Source organism: Rana temporaria, chromosome 9, assembly GCF_905171775.1.
Source record: "Rana temporaria chromosome 9, aRanTem1.1, whole genome shotgun sequence".
Lineage (NCBI taxonomy): Eukaryota > Metazoa > Chordata > Amphibia > Anura > Ranidae > Rana > Rana temporaria.
In genome coordinates, this window is record NC_053497.1 from 98914358 (window position 1) to 98937295 (window position 22938).

At 43.6% G+C, this 22938-nt stretch overlaps 1 protein-coding gene across 2 annotated transcripts; it reads left to right on the forward strand.

Moving 5' to 3' along the window:
- Window positions 1–3602: 3602 nt before the first annotated feature.
- On the forward strand, window positions 3603–13887 carry LOC120913766 (ankyrin repeat and SOCS box protein 12-like). Of its 2 annotated transcripts, none has more exons than XM_040323959.1 (3): window positions 3603–3829; window positions 10756–11585; window positions 13458–13887. In XM_040323959.1, the coding sequence occupies exons 1-3, from the start codon at window positions 3618–3620 to the stop codon at window positions 13589–13591; spliced, it is 1176 nt and encodes a 391-aa protein (XP_040179893.1). In that variant the 5' UTR covers window positions 3603–3617; the 3' UTR covers window positions 13592–13887. The 2 variants fall into 2 exon arrangements, with proteins under 2 accessions (XP_040179893.1, XP_040179894.1); XM_040323960.1 differs by having other exon boundaries at window positions 10786–11585.
- The last annotated feature ends 9051 nt before the right edge of the window (window positions 13888–22938 follow it).

Sequence of the window (22938 nt, forward strand, 5' to 3'; positions counted from 1 at the left end):
TTCTTCTACTTCACCTCTACTCTTCACCACAAGTTTTGATGTTTTTACCCAACTGGGTAATAAAGAGCACAGAAAAAGACACCTGTCGTGGACATTCCGTTACTGCTATATGCACCATACACCCCTAGGATGGCGGAAGAGCCACGAGGTAACATGCCGCCCAAAACAAACCAGCAGCTCCTTCGGGGGTAGTGCTACATATGGTTTCAAATTCTTTTTACAAATAAATGTCTTAAAAGTGTGGCGTGCATTTGTAGAACCACGTTTTACTGCAATTACAGCTGCAAGTCTTTTTGGGTATATCTCTTCCAGCTTTGCACATCTAGAGAGGGACATTTTTGCCCATTCTTCCTTGCAAAATAGCTCAAGCTCTGTCAAATTGGATAGAGAGTGTCTGTGAACAGCCACTTTCAAGTCTTGCCACAGATTCTCAGTTGGATTTAGGTCTGGACTTTGACTGGGTCATTCTAACACATGAATATGCTTTGCTCTAAACCATTCCATTGTAGCTCTGGTTGTATGTTTAGGGTCATTGTCCTGCAGGAAGGTGAACCTCTGCCCCAGGCTTACGTCTTTTGCAGACTCTAACAGGTTTTCTTCTAAAATGTCGCTGTATTTGGCTCTTTCCAGATTAAATTGCACGCAGGTGGACTCTATTTACTAATTAGGTGACTTCTGGAGGCAATTGGCTCCACTAGATTTTAGTTAGGGTTAACAGAGTAAAGGGGGCTGAATACAAACACACACCACACTTTTTAGATATTTAATTTGTAAAATAAATTTTTGATTACCTCACCCCTTAGTTTATGTCGCCGTGGGAGATGGCAGAGCTGTGACTCGACAGGAGCCAGCGTTGGGTGCATCGTGATTTATGTTAGATCTATACCGGGGGGACACTTTTTTTTTTAATAACATACTTGTCAAAAACTGGCTCCTATCTTTATTTACACTACTACAGTATTTTTTTGTGGGTAAATAACTATATACTCCATACTCATTCACATGGGGGCCAGAATCTGGGGGGCTTCAAGGCTTTTGGGGAAGAGGCCCTTCTACATGGGAACAAGGTGTTTTGGGGGGAGCCCCAAACCACCCCCAACCTCTTAAAGGGCATGTTGCCTGGTATGGTTCAGGAGGGAGGGGACTCACTCATCCCTCCCCTTTCCTGGTCTGCTGGGCTGCATGCTCAAATAAGAGTCTGGTATGGATTTAGGGGGGGGGGGTTTCGCTTAAAACCCATGGTATGGATTGCAGGGGGATCCATACACTCTTTTTTTTCTTAAGTTTTCATTGCTGGCAATTCTTTTGTACTTACTTGCCAGAATAAGGGAGTTTCTGAAGTATAGGCTATTTGTTAAGTACAACTATTTTGTTAACATTCAGCTGTCAGACGCGGCTGGCCTGCTTCTTAACAACCGGCTAGTCACTGGTTGTTAAGGATGTCGGCGGCTGCCAGCTGAGAAAAACTAAATACTGGGAACTGGTGCTTAGCAGTGGTTAGCAGAATTTAAGAGCTTGTAGGAGCTGCCAGCTTATTTTCTGCTGGAAAATCGCTCCAAAAAAATGCAGAGTTTTCTCATTCCTTTCCCTTCCTTCTCATTTGTCTCTCATTTTGGTCTGATCTATATAGTTGTAAAATGCACTTTTTATCTTTCAAAAAGTGTTTCCCAGTGCTAAACCTTTCATCCAATTTCTAAATTGCTGCATTTGTAAATTTCAAAAGCCAATATAAAGGAATAGTAGTGATTAAACAAGGACTTGTGGGTTTAACCAATCACTTTTTTCATAAAATTCTCCTTTAAGGGGCGTGGCAGGGGGTGTGTTCTATGCCTACATACTTTTGCTAATAGGTGTCCCTCGTTCCCATCTCAGAAAGTTGGGAGGTATGCACACTGACTACTCCCCAGAAACATAATTTCCTGCTTGTGTCAATTTTCCCAGAAGTCTGCTTAAGATACAAGTTAGATTTCAGGCATCCCCTGCAACAAAAATAATTTGTTTTGTGAGATAAAAATCATGTCTAAAGAAATGCAGACCCCGCCGCTTTCCTCATTAGAGCTCTGCAGGTGCACAGCTGACTGATAATTATGAAACCACTCCCATTAGACCCACTCGGCACAGAGGAACAAACAGGGATTTCTTCAAAATAACAAAAGGTAGAAATCTGCAACAAAGGTTGTTCTAATCCTTGCAATGTACGTAGATCACACAGTGGGGAATGTTTTTTTCTCAACAAAAGTGAAGTTTCGCTAGTGTGCATGGAGCCTGAAGAGGGTGATGTTTGACTAGTAGATTAAATGGACTTTACTTGAATGAATAACAAAGCCTAACTCCAACATTTTTAAGCAGTTACAGGAACAACTTTTTCTATTCCTTTGGGGATAAAGGTTTTACACAAATGCAAAAAAGATGACCATTGTAAGCATTGCCACTTTTGCCGTACAGCTTGGTCTGTTAAAGAAAATTGAAAAGTAACAGCCTTACTGGCAGGATGAACAGTTAATACAACTATGTTTCAGAGGATTAAGAAATGTTAATGCTACTGACAGACTGCATTATATATGTCGTTTTGTGTTTTTCCCATGGTTGCTCTTTTTCAGAGAGTACTGTTAGCCGGATTCAGGTAGAGCGGCGCATCTTTGTGCCGGCGTAGCGCAGCTTATATGCGCTACGCCGACGTAAAATAGAGAGGCAAGTACAGTATTCACAAAGCACTTGCTCCCTAAGTTACGTCGGCGTAGCGTAAATGGGCCGGCGTAAGCCCGCCTAATTCAAATTATGAAGGTAGTGGGCGTGTTGTATTTAAATGAGCCGTGACCCCATGTAAATGAAGCGCCGAACGAACGGCGCATGCGCGCATGCTCAGAATCACGTAGAATTTACGACGTAAGATACGAGGGCTCAATGGCAACGACGTGAACGTAACCTACGCTCAGCCCCATTCACGTACGACTTACGTAAACGACGTAAAATCTGACGGCTGTTCCATCGTCCATACCTTTTCATTGGCTGCGCCTCCTATTTGGTGGTTTATCTTTACGCCGGACGTACGCCTTACGTAAACGGCGTATACTCATGCGCCGGGCGCAACTAAGTTCGTGAATCGGCGTATCTAGCTCATTTACATATTCGACGCGTAAATCAATGGAAGCTCCCCTAGCGGCCAGCGTAAATATGCACCCAAGATACGACGGCGTAGGAGACTTACGTCGGTCGTATGCTGCCAAAATTCAGGCGTATCTTAGTACTAGAATACGGCGCATATATACGACGGCGCATCCATGGACTTACGCGGCGTATCATTAGATACGCCGGCGTAAGTCTTTCTGAATCCGGCTATATATATCCAGCCGAAAAAAGGGCACATCGGAGGAGGAAAGAGGGAGAGTACACCTAAATCAGGGCTGGCTGGGAGCTATGTATACAATAAATTACAATACAGAATATAATGATTTTGGATTGATCTGTATGTAAATAGCAGTAGCTGGGTTTAGGTAATTACAGCTGTTTAGAACAATGTCACTACACCCTATCATACAATTCAGACTAAAACAGACAAGAGCACCTGCCAGGCACCTCTCTATATTTACCCTTCCAGTGAGGTCAACAGCCCAAGAATGGACATAGCAAGCACGACCTCTCCAGCATTATTTTTAGCAGGAGCTCCGTCCCTTATCCATTTGTTGGAAGAGTTTAATCACACCCAGTTACATTTCCACACTTGTTGGAGTCCTTGTGAATTGGCTGGATACCATTTGTATACAAGGCAAGAATGTAAAGATGGTACATCAGACCTGCACATAAATAAACTTACACAAAGCTTATACAGGTAAGAATAGCCCGGATTTTACTTATCTTTTACTTATTTATTTGTCTGCGGTGGGTAACCATTATTTTAGTTATGTTGTGTTGTTATGTACTATGGATCATTGCACTTTGCTATCTTAGTCTTTAGTAGTAATATTCAAATTTGTACTGAAAATATACTGGCTAATCAAGCCTCATTGCACACCTAATGTTCTGCACTTCGTTCCAAATGTACCTATATTAAAATCTGATAAGCAGAAAATAGTTTTAATGAAAAATAATTGCATCTTCATGTTTCCATATGTTATACAATGAGGGCTGTGAAGGGAGTTTCAAAAGAAACACTTTTCACTGCAACAAATATGGAAAATACCAAATCTTATGGTAGTTAGGAGTTATAATGATGTTATACCTAGCATTATATTAGGAACATATAGCCTGTATGATATGCACGCTTAGAAATAGGTCTTAAAGTGATATATGTAGAACTATAGCTGTGATTTAATAAGCAAGCAACAAGGGGGTCCTATAAGTCTGAGGAACTACAAGTCCCATCATGGCCTGCATTTGGCCAGGATATACTGTGATCTGCAGTGGCTTAAAAAAAATAACAGCTACCCATGCTTGCTGAAAACTTCAAACATACCATAATGATTAAAGTAAAAAGGTTCATAAGTTCTTGCAGTTTGATTTATATTTGGGCTTTACTACATGGGAATTTTTATGCTGCTGTTCACTAATCATGAATTTGTGATAAATAAATTATGAAAAAATGAAAATGAATAAAACTGAAAAATGTTGAGCTGCTACATCTAAATCTATTATTTAGATCATGCCCTGATTGTGCAATGATCTAAACCATGGGTCTTCAAGCTATGGCCCTCCAGTTGTTCAGGAACTACAATTCCCATTATGCCTAGTCAGGTCTGTGAATGTCAGAGTTTTACAATGCCTCATGGGATGTGTAGTTCCGCAACAGCTGGAGGACCGTAGTTTGAGGATCCCTGATCTAAACGGTCCACATTCAATTTCTCTTGCTGCAAAATCTGACTAGTCTTTACATAATATATACAGTAGGGAACTAAAGGTGCCAATAGACATGAGGGTCAGAAGATCTCACCCCAGACAGGCAAATCTATCGAAAGACTAGTTCATGGAAATGCGGCAGTAATCAGCTTGGGAAAATCAATGATGGACCAACTGGGGCAGGGGTAGGCATCCTTGGCCCTCCAGCTGGTTTGAAACTACAAGTCCCATGAGACATTGCAAGACCCTGAAAATTACAGGCATGACTCCTAGAGGCCGAGGCATGATGGGATTTGTAGTTTCACCACAGCTGGAGTGCTGAGGTTTCTTACCCCTGAACTAGGTAGTCATTTCACAGCTCAACCAGTTGTACACATACAGTATTATAAACATTCCAGACAGATTATTTGCCAATTAAAATATGGACTTTTTTAGGATTTACAATGAATAGCAAGTGTCTTCAGGTGCTTAGCACTATGTGTGATCCATATACAATGCCCCCACTCTTGAAACCCAGCACACAATTACAATCAGCTTCTTGGTCTTTTGGATCTGCCTCTGTGCCATCTCACCCCATCCTCATTACTACAGACCCATCAATGTCATGGGTGACTCCAATAGTGAGACCTGTGGGAGGGAGCAACCACCACAAACCTGTTTGATATTTGCACACTGGGTTTCAGGGGGTCATCTTGTTGGAGACAGTGTCCCCTCCTATCTCATGAGCCTCCTGGTTGTCCCACCCATAACAATGACAGGGCAGTCGTAAAGTGGAGGGGATGGGAGTGTACATAGACATGGCCAGAAGACCAAGAAGCTGGTTAGTATGGTGTCAGGGGTGAAGGGTCATGTGACGTCATTAGAACAGAAAGTGAGACTGAATCTGCCCAATGGTGACACAGTAAGCAAGATATATTTGAAAGAGGTTTCCACCCTTTTTTGCTCTTTTATATTTCCCTTTATTTTCTCACCTGACCACACAACAAGAACGGAAATCTTTTTAGCAGGACACAGATAGCATTAAAAACCTGACAGAGGTTCTAACTCTTCCATACTCTATCCAAAACGTGGAGTTCAGTCAGCAGTCATACACAGAAAAGATTGGGGAATCTTAAAGGGGTTGTAAAGGAAAAAATTTTTTTTTCAGAATAAGCATCCTTTACCTGCAGACATTCCTCTTTTCACTTCCTCATTGTTCGTTTTTGCTCAGAAGTTGCTCTATTTCTTCTCTGTTCTGTTCACTTCCTGCTTGTCTGATTTTACTGACCACCGTGACGGGAGGCTTTACTGCGGTGGTCAGTAATGTGCTCGCCCCCTCCTGGGAACTACATCTGTGCGGCAGGATGCTCTCTACATCTTAGAGGCTTCAAGGAGGTGTGAATTACTGGGCGTGCCGCAATTCATACTGGGAAATGTAGTTCTTACATGAACGAGCGCCGCAAACCAGGAAGTGAATGAGAGAACAGAAACTAGAACGCCGGAGGTGATATAGATGAAGGAATTTAATAGGTATTTACTCGTTTTTTAACAGAATCATTACACTATTATGTCTGTCTACCTTGCAGACATTAATTTTAGGCAAACATTTTTTTTCCTTTACAACTCCTTTAACTTACTTGGGCTTGACCTTGGGCAAATCAATCAGCACATTTGGCTATGTATGGGTGATACTGCTGCCGACTTCCCTCAAAATGCTAGTTGCTTGGCTGACTGTAGTCTCAGTACTTTGGACCTGACACAAGCATGCTAGATAGGTCGGAGGAGAGTCATAATTTCTGATCTGCACATCTGTCCCACATAAGCATAAAAGCCAGGAATCTTGAAAATGACAGTTCAGCATGCATTAGTAACAAATACCAGGAATTATATATATTATAATATATTTTATAATGACATGATGATGCAGGGTCCCTAGTGTATTGCATTCTCTGAATTCTCTCGTTGTCATTGTGTCGAGAGTAGTGTCGTTCTCCTCCATATTTTTGGGGAATATCCATTTCTCACAAACTTTTGTCAGGAAGTCCATCTCCTTTAGTAAACAAGAGTGTCCATCCCTGCACTTTGGCGTAGATAGGAACTCCCTACGGTTCCACAATAGTTTTCAAAAATTGATGACAGCAAACTCATGAAACATTTCACCTCTACAATTAAAGAAACTGAAGAAGCCTTTAGACATAGGTGTATCTACTGCATAGAACATAAATACTTCAATTATCTATCCCGACTTGCATCCAGCTTACCCATATAACATTGAGGACCCTTGTTTCCCCTCCACCCTACCGACTATTCCCTCCCTGTCTCTTTTTGTCCTTCCCCCTCTCCTTCAACCACATTTCTCCTTCTACCTGTATCCCTGTTTCCTGTCCTTCCCGTCTTTTTTACTATCTTTTAGCCCCATTCGTAATCCTTGCCTTTCTCCACCTCATTATTTCCTTTACCAAGTTGACACCCCACAGTGCCATGCTCCCTATCCTACAACATAATGTGTGGGAATGCCCCTTTCCACTTGTTTCTTCTTTAACAACAGAAAAACAATGTGTAAATTAATAAAATAAACCCTGATGCAGTCTCAAATAAGACAAATACTATGCTAAACCAGTGTTTCTAAAGCTTGTTTCAGTCAAGGCACCCTTTAAAATTCTCGAGGCACCCCATTCTAATATGTAAAAAACAAAACTAATTGTTTACATTATGCAGTGACATCAGCACATGTAGGACACCCAACATTGGACGCGGTTTATTTTACAAAGCAAATATACCTTTTCACACTGGTACTGACTAGTATTCCAGTGTGTATCGTTTCCCTTAGTTTCTCTCCCTCATTGTGCTAATGTGACCCCAGTGCTGATGGAGAGGGGCAAATAAGGACATCCCCAGGCACTCAATGTGCTCCTTATCAACTTATTTCATCATTGGTTGTTAAAATGCCTGCAGGGTGTCCAAAGTTGTAATGCTTTACATTTAAAACCTGTGGCTTTCACAAAAGATGGGGGAGAATAGGCATGTGCAAAAGGGAAAATGTTGTTTTGTTTCATTTTAATTCGTTATTTAATTAATTTCATTAAGTTAGGTTTGTTACATGTGTTAAATTCGTTTTCGGAATTCGTTCGTTTTCGACCGAATTTTTGAAAAATCCGGTCGAATTCGAAAGTATTTCGACCGGATTCGACAACAAATAGTCTCTTTTCGAATATAATTTCGAAATTCGATCGGAATTCGGAAAAAAAAAAAAAAAAATTGAATTCCAAATCGAGAACCCGCGGACGAAATTCGATCGGAATTAAAAAAAATATATATTTTTTTTTTCTAATTCCAAATCGAAAACCCGCGGACGAAATTCGATCGGAATTCAAAAAAAAAAAAAAAAATTGAATTCCGATCGAATTTCGTCCGCGGGTTTTCGATTCGGAATCGAAAACGTTCGTTCGGATTCGTTAAATTCATTAATATTGCAATTCGGGAATTCGTATGCATTCGAATGTCCGAATAATGAAAAATTTGTCCGATTTTCGATTCGGAATGAAACGAAATGCACATGCCTAGGGGAGAACATTGCGGGATCGTGCCCAAGGAGATTCGGGCCTCAGGTAAGTAAAACGGGAGGCTGGGGAGGCCTGAAACTATCAGATGTTTTTTCACCTTAATGCATAAGATGCATTAAGGTGAAAAAAACTGAAGGTTTACAACCCCTTTAAATACATTAATAAAAGGATATTTCAGTCAAAGCATCCTATATTTCATCTCTGTGCATATTTCTACCCTTATTAATAACAGTCAAAGATGCAGAGTGCTTTGGACAGACAGTTTCTTTGAGGGAGAGAGCAACATGCTCCTTTTAAACCACATACACCCAATCCCTAAGGCTGACCATACCCCGAACAAAATTTGGCTGTATCAGCAGAAACGAGTGGAATTTCGATCAGTGTGTGGTTGTCCCTGCTCAACAGAAGTCGATTGTTTCATTGTCTTCTGTCAAACAGACATGCTGGGTAATTTTTCGGAATCAGTAGCTGCAGTGAATTGTTGGGTCTTGCTGTCAGAGAACATTCTTCTTCCATCTACCTCATTTGTGTGGATTGGAGGAATCTGTTATTAGAAATTGTGTGTGGCCCAGTGTCCCGGCAGCAGGCATCCACCCAGGCTGCCCTCCCTCTCTAGGGCGAATGAAACTGAGTAAAACATATCCAGCTCATCTTACACACATTCTCTGCTTGGGACTTTTCCTGAAATGGTTTTTCTCACATTAGTTTTAAAGGGGGTGTAAAGGTTCATCTTTTATTTTCTAAATAGGTTCCTTTAAGCTTGTGCATTGTTGGTTCACTTACCTTTTCCTTTGAATTTCCCTTCTAAATGTTTTTTTTTCTTTGTTTGAATTTCTCACTTCCTGTTTCTCCTCGGTAAGCTTTCCACATCCGAGCAGGGGAAAGTCATTTAGAACAGCTTACTGAACACCTTACTGAGGAGAAACAGGAAGTGAGAAATTCAGACAAAGAAAAAAAACATACAGGGCCAGATTCTCAGTGGAGATACGACGGCGTATCTCCAGATACGCCGTCGTATCTCTGAGTTGTGCTGTCGTATCTATGCGCCTGATTCATAGAATCAGTTACGCATAGATTTCCCTTAGGTTCGACAGGCGTAAGTCTCTTATGCCGTCGGATCGTAACTGCATATTTACGATGGCCGATGTACGCTGATTTACACGTCGAAATATGTAAATCAGCTAGATACGCAAATTCACAAACGTACGCCTGGCCGACGCAGTGCAGTTAACCCTGCTATATGGTGGCGTAAGTGCGGCGTACCAATGTTAAGTATGGCCGTCGTTCCCGCGTCGAAATTTGAAAAACTTACGTCGTTTGCGTAAGTGGTCCGTGAATGGGGCTGGACGTCATTTACGTTCACGTCGAAACCAATGACGTCCTTGCGGCGTATTAGGAGCAATGCACACTGGGAAATTCCATGGACGGTGCATGCGCCGTTCGGGAAAAATGTCAATCACGTCGGGTCACAGAACATTAACATAAAACACGCCCCCCTGTCCCACATTTAAATTAGGCGGGCTTACGCCGGCCGATTTACGCTACGCCGCCGCAACTTACAGAGCAAGTGCTTTGAGAATACAGCACTTGCCTGTCTAAGTTGCGGAGGCGTAACGTAAATCGGATACGTTACGCCGCCGCAAAGATACGCGGATCTACGTGAATCTACCCCTTAGAAGGGAAATCGAAGGAAAAGGTAAGTGAACCAACAATGCACTAGCTTAAAGCAACATATTTAGAAAATAAAAAACAAACCTTTACAACCCCTTTAAAGCGGGGGTTCACCCTATTAATAAAAAAAAAAAAAAAAAAAATTCTTCTAGCATAACATGAGGCATAGTAGCGCGAGCTACAGTATGCCTGTCTTTATTTTTTTAGTCCGGTACTCACTGTGTAATCGTAGAGACAAGATTCCGACCCCCCTCGGGGAATGGGCGTTCCTATGGAGAGGCAGCATGATTGACGGCCGGCTCTGGCACGTCACGCTTCTCCGGAAATACCCGAAATAGGACTTGGCGCTTCACGGCGCCTGCGCATAGTCTGTGCGCAGGCGCCGTATAGCGCCGTGAAGAGCCGAGACCTGTTCCGGCTGTCTTCGGGGAGCGTGACGTGCCAGAGCCGGCCGTCAATCACCTTCCCTCTCCATAGGAACGCCCATTCCCCGCGGGGAGTCGAAATCTTGTGTCTACGATTACACTGTGAGTACGGGGATAAAAAAATAAAGACAGGCATACTGTAGCTCGCGCTACTATGCCAAATTTTATGCTAAAAACATGTTAATAAGGGTGAACCACCGCTTCAAGCAAAGCTACCGTTTTCCCTTGTGTGCAAGGCCACAAAAACAATGTGTGTAATATTCTTTTTGTGTTTTATCTCGTAGCTTATTCATTCTGACAATGGTTTTCTGCAGATGTCTAAAAATGAGTGTCATGGATATCACAAAGATTTTTGCCATGTTAAAACCTAAAGAAGATGAGGAGGCATTAGAAGAAAGTCGCGAGCTTCATTTGGCAGTGGCTATGGATAATTCGCAATATTTAGTTTTTCTTCTCTCTGATGAGAAGTATAAGAAATATCTGAACAGTCGTAGTGGATGGGGCGTTCCAGTAACACCCCTTCGCCTTGCTGCCTCCAAAGGTTCCTTGGATTGTCTAAAGATTCTCTTGGCCAATGGAGCAGAAGTGGACATACTGGATGTGAAGGCTCAAACTCCTCTCTTTGCTGCCGTCAGTGCTGGACATTTTGACTGTGTCAGAGAATTACTTAAAGCTGGGGCTTGCCCTTCTGGAAGTATCTACAATAATGGCTCTCCTGTTCTGACAGCTTCCAGGGAAGGCAACGCCAGCATTTTAAGGGAACTCCTGAAATATGGTGCAGATCCTAATGTCAAGTGCAAATTACCTGACTGGGCGGCAAGCAACACCATTTCCACAGGACCACTATACCTCTCAGCTGTGTATGGCCACTTGGAGTGCTTTAGAACTATGCTTTTCTATGGTGCGGACCCCAACTACAACTGTACTGATGAGAATATACTACAAAGGATAAAGCAACCTAAAACTGTACTGGATATATGCCTGAAACATGGGTGCAGGACATCATTTATAAAGTTACTTATTGATTATGGAGCAAATGTATACTTGCCTGACCTCAACATTGCTAAGTCATTCCCTAATCCTGAGGCAATGGAGCTTTTAGCTAGAGAAAGAGGTAATTGCTGACATTTAAGTACTTACACAACATTGTTTCCTAGAGGGGTGACACCATCCCGTTTTTTTTTTAGCTGACATGCCCAGCCTGCCCTGTGCAATCCCAGCCTGCCCTGTACCACACCAGCCTGCTCTGTGCCACCCCAGCCTGCTCTGTGCCACCCCAGCCTGCCCTGTACCACCCCAGCCTGCCCTGTACCACCACAAACAGCCCTATACCACCCCAGCCTGCCCTGTACCCCCCCCCAAACAGCCCTGTACCCCCCCAAACAGCCCTGTACCACCCCAGCCTGCCCTGTACCACCCCAGCCTGCCCTGTACCACCCCAAACAGCCCTATACCACCCAGCCTGCCCTGTACCCCCCAAACAGCCCTGTACCACCCCAGCCTGCCCTGTACCACCCCAGCCTGCCCTGTACCACCCAGCCTGCCCTGTGCCACCACAGCCTGCCCTGTACCACCCCAGCCTGCCCTGTACCACCCCAGCCTGCCCTGTACCACCCCAATCTGTCCTATTCCACCATAACTTGCCCTATACCACCCCAACCTGCCCGATGCCACCCTAACTTGCCCTGTACCACCCCAACCTTTCCCATGCCATCCCAACTTGCCCTATGCCACCCTAACTTGCACTATACCACCCCAACCTGCCCTGTACCACCCAGCCTGCCCTGTGCCACCACAGCCTGCCCTGTACCACCCCAGCCTGCCCTGTACCACCCCAGCCTGCCCTGTACCACCCCAGCCTGCCCTGTACCACCCCAGCCTGCCCTGTACCACCCCAACCTGCCCTGTACCACCCCAAACAGCCCTATACCACCCCAGCCTGCCCTGTACCCCCCCCCCAACAGCCCTGTACCACCCTAACTTGCCCTATACCACCCCAACCTGCCCTATGCAACCCTAACTTGCCCTATACCACCCCAAACTACCCTATATCACCCCAACATGCCCTATACCACCTTAACCTGTCCTATACCACCCCACTACACCAACCTGCCACTATACCACTCTATACTACCCTAACCTGCCACAATACTGCCCTATATTATCATTTACAGGGGCTGGTTTGGGGTACGCCCCGTGCCTGTGCGCTGCCTGCTTGGTGCTGGGCAGCCTAGACAGAGGGGGGGTGACACCATGTTTTACCGCACCGGGTGACACCAACCCTAGTGACGCCACTGTCCTATGTATCAAAAAGTAAAGTCTTATAGCCAAAATTTAACTTTTTAGTTTTGGATTAAAGTGGATGTCACAATGTAGAGAATACGATTTCCTATCATCTGTGCCCAGTCTTGCCACACAGAGTTAATCCAGCTCTGAGCAATCCTCTTTTATTGTTCAGTGAAAATTAACAGACTTCCAGATAAAACCCTGTCTAAATTAAAAGTCCGAAAGCCTCTCTCCTTGCTTTGAGTGACAGGTTATTTACATATCTAGCTTGGACATGTTTATCATAATATAAGGTGATCCAGAGGTCATTGTATATTACCAGGATGTGTTATGTGGGGGAGGGGTGGATTTCTCACTTTTTATACTGTGGATCACCTCATATTATGATAAACATAACATAAGATATGATAAACATGTCCAAGCTAGATATGTAAATAACCTGTCACTCAAAGGAAGGAGAGAGGCTTTCGGACTTTTAATTTAGACAGGGTTTTATCTGGAAGCCTGTTAATTTTCACTGAACAATAAAAGAGGATTGCTCAGACTGGCGACAACAAAGCCACTTTTAACAGTCAATTCTATTTTACCTTCATGCATTTTAGGGACATTATTTCTTCCAAATTGTACCTTTAAAAGTAAAACGAATGCTAATGATTTAAAGAAAATGTCACACCTTTGCCTGTTTGCAATCTCTTTACAGTGCACCCAAAGTCTATGATGTCACAGTGTCGCCTGACCATCCTGAAGTTGCTGAGACAAGCAGGAAAAACACATCTTATTGACCAACTGGGGATTCCTCAAACTATGATCAGATATCTCATGCACCAGACATGATGGAATCCCGTAATGGCGCAAACACCAAGGAAAATTAGACTTGAAGCGTTAGCACGTTATAATTTGGCACTAAGCAGAGGATTTAAACATGGAACGGCATAATTAGCATTCTAAACTGTGTGGTTTTGTCCATACAAAAGGTGGATGTAATAAGAGAACTACTTTACAATACATTAATATCTACCATCTCCTAAGGAGTAAAGCTGTCCATTGCCTTAAACAGCATCAATCTGTGAAATTGTGTTTTACAAATTCTAAAAGGTGTGCAATAAAATACTCCTTTATTGATCAAAAAAGAACAGCTTTAGGATCTTTGAGGAGTAAAGAATTGGGGTGAGGAGGTGTGAAATCGATTCTGCACTCCAGATTGGCATCACCCTGGTGTTCATTGAATAATCCTAGAGCAGTGGTTCTCAACCTGGGGGTCGGGACCCCCATGGGGGTCAAATGATGATTTGCCAGGGGTCACCAAATCCTGGGCTGTTCCTGAAACCCGCACCGCTCTCCCAACTTTTTCGTGGCTGCCCATCAGGGCTGTCCCTGGAGCCTGCAGCCACCCACTTCACAGCATGGGTGGGGGGGCACAGACTAGAGGTCAGCTGACTGGTGAGGACTGTGAAGTGGGAGGGGCTGGAGGAGACCCCATATCCTGATTTTGGCATAGGTGTCATTTCTGCGAGACACCACAGAGCTGGAGACACAGTGAGTAACAGCACTGCCACTCATCCCATTCCCCCCCCCAACCAAGGATTAAGAAAAGGAATAAAAATAGAAAATACACAGAAGGGAGATGAAAAGAGGGGGAGGAACAAAGAAAAAAGGGAGAGAAAGAATAAGAGAAAGAGCTAGAAAGATGGCTGGAGAGAGGGATGGGGAAAAAAGAAAAACTTAGAAAGAAATTAGGATAGAGAGATAAAAGAGAAAGAAAGCAGAAGAAAGAGAAAGAGTGGTACATCCTAAAATGTACTATAAGGGTTTTTAATACTGTACAAGAGGAAAGGACTAAATATCCGTGGGTTAGGGGCGCAAATTACTCATCTTGCCTTGGGTACTGACAACCCATGATAGGAAAATAATTTTACTGTTAGGGGGTCCCCACAACCTGGGAAATTTTATTAAGGGGTCCCGACCCTAGAAAGGTTGCGAACCACTGCCCTAGAGTGTGTTTAGCATTGAAACTTGGGTGTTTACACAAAGGCTAAATGTTTATTACAAAAATCTACTAGAGCAGTGGTTCTCAACCTGGGGGTCGGGACACCCTTGGGGGTCGAATGACAATTTGCCAGGGGTCCCCAAATCCTGGGCTGTTCCTGAATCCCGCATCACTCCCCCAGCTTTTTCGTGGTCACCCAGCAGGGCTGTCCCTGGAGCCTGTGGCTGCACAGCTGGGCTGTTTCTAAAGCCCCTGGCCGCCCACTCAGCCGCTTCACAGCCGACCATTCAGTTCACAGCCTAGGTGGGGGGGGGGGGGCAGAGACTAGAGGTCAGCTGACTGGTGAGGAATGTGAAGTGGGAGGGTTTGGAGGAGACCCTATCTCCTGATTTCGGCATAGGTGTCACTGCTACGAGACACCACAATGTCAGAGACACAGTGAGTAACACTACCTGTGATTAGAGTTGCCATTAAAAGTCCCCACTACAGTTCTCAGATGGGCAGCTGACCTTGATCAAGAGCACCTAAATTGACTGATCAGAACTCCCCCAGCACTGCCACTGATCCCAACTCCCCCAACAAAGATGAGGAATTAATATAGAGAATACATGGAAGGGAGAGGAAAAGAGGGGGATGAACAAAGAAAAAGGGAGAGAAAGAACAAGAAAGATGGCTAGAGAGATGGATGGGGAAAACAACTCGGATAGAGAGAGATAAAATAGAAAGAATGAAGAACAAAGAGAAAGCGTGGTACATCCTAAAATGTACCATAAGGGGTTTTAATATTGTACGAGTGGAAGGGACCCGGGGAGCGCTAAATATTCAGGGGTTAGGGGTGCAAATTACTTGTCTTTCCTTAGGTGCTGACAACCCCCGCTACAATTTTTTTTTTTTTTTACTGTTAGGGGTCCCCACAACTTGGGAAATTTTATCAAGGGGTCACTGCATTAGAAAGGTTGAGAACCACTGGCCTAGAGTCTGGCCAGATTTAGGCTCAGGCAGGGATGGACTGGCCATTGGGACTACAGGGAGTTTCCCGGTGGGCCGATGGCTCAGTGGGCCGGCTTCAGTGACAGCAGACCGCCGCCCCCCTCCTCCTCTCTCTCCCCACAGCGCTCACCTGGGGAGAACAGAGAAGCAAGGGGGACGACAGAGGAGCATGGGGGAGGGGACAAACAGCTGACTCAACAGCTATGGCCTGGGAGTTTCTCACTTCTGCCTAATCTTGTCCCATAAGGGGGAGCACCAAACTGATTATTTTCCCCGGGTGAAATAATGTCTAGCTTCCCCACTGGCTATAAAAGTACCAGTACCAGCCGTTCTTCTCTAATAAAGTAGAACGGCTAGTGGCTAGTGAAGGGGGAGAGGGGACTTGGGTGGCCGCGGGGGGGGGGGGGTGGGAGTTGTCCAGCCGTCATGGGAGAGACCTGTCAAAGTAGGCCTGTCTGGATGAAGTCCAGGGCCAGATTTTTGTCCCAGTCCAGCCCTGGGCTCAGGCTGTACGTGGTGCTTGACTGTTCCAGTTGAGATTAAGCCCATTCTGTTCATGGAGATAAGTCCACACTCTGTGATTCAACTGTTATACACCCAAAAAGTATGGCCACTCTGACACTCCATGTGAGTGTTGGGTGTCAGAGTGGCCAACCATCAAGCACATGTGCTGCTACTTGGTATGAAACCAAGTGAGCCTTATGCATCCTGGAAAATCCAGGTATCGCTGAAAATGAATGGAGCAGCGAGGGAGTAAAGGATAAGTACAGAATGTGAGGCTTTTTAAGGTAGCAAATAAACGTACTGCTTTTCCCTGCATTGGCAACGTACTTAAAGGGGTTGTAAAGGTACACGTTTTCTAACCTTAATGCATTAAGATCAAAAAACATCCGAGGATTAGCGCCCCCCCCCCCCTGTTTACTTACCTGACCACTCAAAACTCCTGTGCCGTGAACTGGCTGGCTTCTTGGTTGGTGTTCTTGGCTCATTCATTGGTTGATTGAAAGCAGCGCAGCCATTGGCTTGCGCTGCTGTCAATCACATCCAATGACGCGGCGCGCCATGGGGCGGGGCCAAGTGATACAGTGCAGCCGGCTGTATCATGGGAGCATGCCTGCAATAACTAACCACCATGCGAGAGAGCTTGCATTAAGGTGGATAGTTCTTGCGGGGAGGAGACAAGACAAAGGTACATTTATTAAAACAAAGTTACTGAATCGTGGCAAGCTGTCATCCAATTACCCTTGTAGTGCGGCTCTGATGGAAGGAAGAACCCCCACATACGACGATGGATTGAGTTCCAGTGAAAAGTCCCTGGGCTGGGATCGATCAGGCCAGTATGGCTCACAGGAAGTGATGTCACAGGAATGTCCCATCTCAGCACTTTCATAAATATAAACATTTATATGAAATACATACATAATTACAGTGTGCTGTGAAAAAGTATTTGCCCTCTTCCTGATTTATTTTGCATATTTGTCACACTTAAAGCAGACCTTCAGACTTTTTTTCATCTATTAAATCTTTTGCCCTTGTTGTTTTAACTTTGGATAGTAAAAAAATGTTTTTTCTGCCAGTAAATACCTTATACAGCCCACTTCCTGTTTCTTGTCTGCTAAAAAGCCTAGGCTTATAAAATCATGCACAGTTCTCTCTCACTCTTGTGAGAGTTTGCCGGAAAGGGAGGTGGGATGAGTCATAAGAGGTCCAATGAGAGCTGCAGAGCTGGAGGTGTGTCTGTCTAAATCCAGGAAATGAACAGGCAGCAGCTTCAGCTGCCCACAGTTTCAATGCAGCATATTTGGCAAGTACAGAATCACAGTATATATAAAATAATATGCAAAGTGGTTGGAGGGAAGCTTCAGAATAGCAAAGATGTTTTTATTACAAATTATGTGAGCAGATTGCAGTTCCTCTTTAACCACTTGCCTGCCAGGCACTTACACCCCCTTCCTGCCCAAGCCACTTTTCAGCTTTCAGCGCTGTCGCACTTTGAATGACAATTACGCGGTCATGTAATACTGTACCCAAACAATTTTTTTATAATTTTCTTCACACAAATAGAGCTTTCTTTTGGTGGTATTTAATCACTGCTGGGTTTTTTATTTTTTTCCAACAAAAAAATACCAAAAATGTTGAAAAAAATGTTTTTTACTTAGTTTCTGTCAGTAAATGTTGTAACCAAGTAATTTTTCACCTTTACTGATGTGCGCTGATGAGGCGGCACTGATAGGCTGAGCTGGTGGGCATTGATGAGGTGGCGCTTATGGGCACTGATGAGGCGGCACATATGGACACTGATTAGGAGGCACTAATATGCCGCAATTATGGGCACTGATAGGTGGCATTGATGAGCTCTGATAGGCGGCACTGGTGGGCATTGTTAGGCGGCACTGGTGGGCACTAATAGGCACTTATAGGCGGCATGGATAGGAGGTACTGATGGGCATTGATGGATGGCACTCATGGGCGACACTGATGGGCATTGATTGAAAGCAGTGCTGAGCATTGAGGGGCAGCACTGATAGGCATCACTAATAGCCAGCACTGACTGGCATTGCTAATGGACACTGATTGGTGGTACTTGTGGGCAGTGGTGGGCACTGATTGGTGACACTTAATTTTTATACTGTAATCAGGGCACTGATGATCAGGGCCCTGATTACATTCCTACATGTCCCCCTGTGAGGAGATGCCACTGATCAGGGAGAGGAGAGCCAATTACCGGCATCTCCGTGTTTACATGTGACCAGCTGTGATTGGACACAGCCGATCACATGGTAAAAGAGCCGCGTACGTGGCTCTTTACAGAGATTGGGGTTGCGCCGTGTCCTAGCAACACGGAGTGGCCACGATCGCCGCAGACCCATGATCGGCGACACTGCTGGCCACCACGGGTGCGCAAGAGCGGCCATCCTGGAACGCTGTCATATGAAGTTGTCCCAGAATGAGAGCCGCACCCCTCCCCGCCGTCATTTGACGGTGGGTGAGCGGCAAGAAGTTGAAGTGGTTTTAAAGGCAGAAGGTTTTTTATGGGGCTGCTTTTATCATATGTGATGGAGAACTTGTCAGAAGTTATCAGGCTGATAACAGAAGAAGGAGCAGGAGACAGCTACATGATACAGTGCTTTGAAGAGAGATGATAAAATACTGCAGATATATGGGCCCAGCTCAAATTTCATGAATTAATTTTACATCTACTTTAACCACTTCAGCTCTGGAAGGATTTACCCCCTTAATAACCAGGCCATTTTTAGTTATATGGCACTGTGTCGCTTTAACTGACGTGTGACGCTGTACCCAAACAAAATTGATGTTCTTTTTTTTCCCACAAATAGAGCTTTCTTTTGGTGGTATTTGATTACGTCATTTTTTGCACCATAAACAAATTTCAATTTTGAAAAAAATTTTTTTTTTTTTTACTTTTTGGTATAATAAATATATATAAAAAAAAATTATTCATCAGTTTAGGCCAGTATGTATTCTTCTACATATTTTTGGTAAAAAAAAATCACAATAAGCCTAAAGTTAGACCCCATTCACACCTTCGCGTTTTGTCGCATGTAGCGCGACGCGAACAAACGCCAGAGGGACGAAAAGCAATGAAAGTCAATGGGGATGGTTCACATCTGCACGCTGATGCGCCTGACGCGCATCGCCTGTAGTCAAAAGAAGTTCCGGACCCTTTTTTGTCGCGCAATACGCGCGATATGCGCGTATTTGAGCGTTTTTGGTTTTCCATTGAAATCAATGTAAAACGCCAGATACGCGCGTATTGCGCGACAACAAGCGTTTGCTACAGGCGTTTCGTCAATAGAACTTGTCGCCCATGCAGAAGATTAAAAAAATCTACCAACATAGCAACAAGTGATGAAAAGATGATAGTTTTTCCTATTGGCTAAAAAAAAAACGTCTAAGTACAAAAACGTCGGACAACGCTGTATGCAAACGCGCATATTAGCATGAATACGCGCGAAAAAAACGCCTAAAAAAAACGCCGGAAAACGACGCTATTGCCTACGCCTAGGTGTGAATGCAGCCTTATAGCGTCGGCAAAATACAGGATGTATTTATGCCATTTTTTAAAAAATATTTATTTTTTACTAGTAGTGTCGGCGATCTGCGATTTTTTGCGGGATTGCGGCAGATCAGACACTTTTGACACACTTTTGGGACCACTGACATTTATACAGCCATCAGTGCTATAAAAATGCCCTGATTACTGTGTAAATGTCAGGGAGTTAAATGTGTTTCCTGGGAGGTGTTTCTAACTGTAGGGGGATGGGACTGACTGGAGGAGGAGAGAGATCACTGTTCCTAATCACTAGGAACAGCCGATCTGTCTTTACTTCCCTGTCAGAATGGGGATCTGTCTGTTTAAATTGATAGATCCCCATTCTGGCTCTCTGTGGAGCAATCGCGGGTGTACAGCAACGAATCAGCAGCCCTCGGCACAAACAATTGGCACCCGGGAACGCTATGTCCCTGTAGAGATGTAAAGCTGTGACTCCGGGACCCAGTAATAGGCGCCTTAGTGTGCTGCATGGCTCTCTACCACTGTGTGCGGGCAAACTGCTGTAAAAATATAGGATATTGCTAGCCAGTATACAAATACTATTCTGAGTTATAGAGCATGAAAAAAAAAAAGTAATAAACATTTTTAGTTCTAAAGAAACATATCTTTACCCCCTAGAAAGCTTGAAATAAATAGGTAAAATCTTCTTTTTACTGCCATGGCGCAACAATTATTATCAATCAGGATTTACATAGCGCCAACCGTTTGGCAAAGCTTTACAACCTAAAGGGAGACAGTACCGTTACACTACAATAAAGTACAAGAAGTTTAAGAGGGCCCTGCTCATAAGAGCTTACAATCTAATAGGGTTATTGTCATCATATTTTATCACATTCCCTTTATTTATTGCAGACAATATTTACTGCATTTCCTCATATTCTGTCAAATAATATACAATCATTTTTTGATAGAAGTCTATAAATCTCAAACCCAAAGCATATCCCAGTCATTACAGTGCTTTGAAAAAGTATTCACACCCCTTGATATTTTCCACATTTGGTCATGTTACAGCCAAAAGCATCAATGTATTTTTTGGGGATTTTGTGTGATTGACCAACACAAAGTGGCACATAATTGTGAAGTGGAAATAGTTTTCATTTTTTTTTTACAAATAGATATGTTAAAAGTGTGGCGTGCATTTGTATTCAGCCCTCTTTACTCTGATACTCCTAACGAAAATCTAGTGGAACCAAATTGTCTTCAAAAGTCACCTAATTAGTAAATAGAGTCCACCTGTGTGTAATTGAATGTCAGTATAAATACAGCTGTTCTGTGAAAGCCTTAGAGATCCTTAGTGAACAAACAGCATCATGAAGGCCAAGGAACACACCAGACAGGTCAGGGATAAAGTTACGAAGAAGTTTAATGCAGGGTTAGGTTATAAAAAAAATCATCTGGAAATGGAAAGAGTATGGCACAATGGCAAACCTACCAAGACATGGCCGTCCACCTAAACTGACAGACCAGGTAAGGAGAACATTAATCAGAGAAGCAGCCAAGAGGCCCATAGTAACTCTGGAGGAACTGCAGAGATCCACAGCTCAGGTGGGAGAATCTGTCCACAGAAAAACTATTAGTCGTGCACTCCACAAATCTGGACCTTGTGGAACAGTGGCGAGAAAAAAGCCATTTTTGAAAGAAAGCCATAAGAAGTCCCATTTGCAGTTCACGAGGAGCCATGTGGGGGACACAGCAAACGTGGAAGAAGGTGCTGTGGTCAGATGAGACCAAAATGTAACTTTTTTGGCCTAAAAAGCAAAACGCTATGTGTGGTGGAAAACTAACACTGCATATCACCCTGAACACACCATCCCCACCGTGATACATGGTGGTCGCAGCATCATGTTGTGGGGATGGTTTTCTTCAGCAGGGACAGGGAAGCTGGTCAGAGTTGCTGTTAGAGTCTGCAAAAGACTTGAGACTGGGGAAGGACAATGACCCTAAAAACATACAGCCAGAGCTACAATGGAATGGTTTCAATCAGAATGGCCTAGTCAAAGTCCAGACCTAAATCCAATTGAGAATCTGTGGCAAGACTTGAAAATTGCTGTTCACAGACACTCTCCATCCACTCTGACAGAGCTTGAGATATTTTGCAAAGAAGAATGGGCAAACATGTCACTCTCTAGATGTGCAAAGCTGGTAGAGACATCCCCAAAAAGACTTGCAGCTGTAATTGCAGGGAGAGGTGGTTCTACAAATTAGGGGGGCTGAATACAAATACACTCCACACTTTTCAGATATTTATTTGTAAAAAAAAATTGAAAACCATTTATTATTTTTCTTCCACTCCACAATTATGTGCCACTTATCTATCACATAAAATCACAATCAAATACATTTATGTTTTTGTTTGTAACTTCAAAGGGTATAAATACTTTTTCAAGGCACTGTATATAACTTATGAAAACAGAAAACTAATTATAAAATGGTCACAAGATGGCGATGTACTGCCCTCATTCTTACAAGAATTTCCCTAAGCAAATCCATATCTGGTATTGGTGTCTATTAATAAAAGATTTCTAAGAACAGAAACACAAAAAGAATAAATTACTCACACTTCTCCTACATTCCACCCATCACTTTATCTATTACATCATAATTCACCTTTCGTAAAGAAATATATGGAAAAAATTAACTATTTATTTGGCTGTCTTTAATTCCTCTTCAATGGACTCCACTAAAGTAAAATTGTTGTTAATTGGCTGTGCTAATTATGTCTTTAAAATTGAAATCATGCTGTCCCTGGAACCACTTTTGGCAGGAATCAGACAAAACCCAGATATCGGGGGGATTACAAAAAGGGGATGAAGAGCATAAACTAGTGGCTTATGCCAATGATATTATCGGCATAAGCCGCTAGTTTATGCTCTATGTTACCAAGCCTAGGGTAACTGCACTGTATTACGTTATCAAGCCTAGGGTAACTGCGCTGTATTACGTTACCAAGCCTAGGGTAACTGCGCTGTATTACGTTACCAAGCCTAGGGTAACTGCACTGTATTACGTTATCAAGCCTAGGGTAACTGCGCTGTATTACGTTACCAAGCCTAGGGTAACTGCACTGTATTACGTTACCAAGCCTAGGGTAACTGCACTGTATTACGTTACCAAGCCTAGGGTAACTGC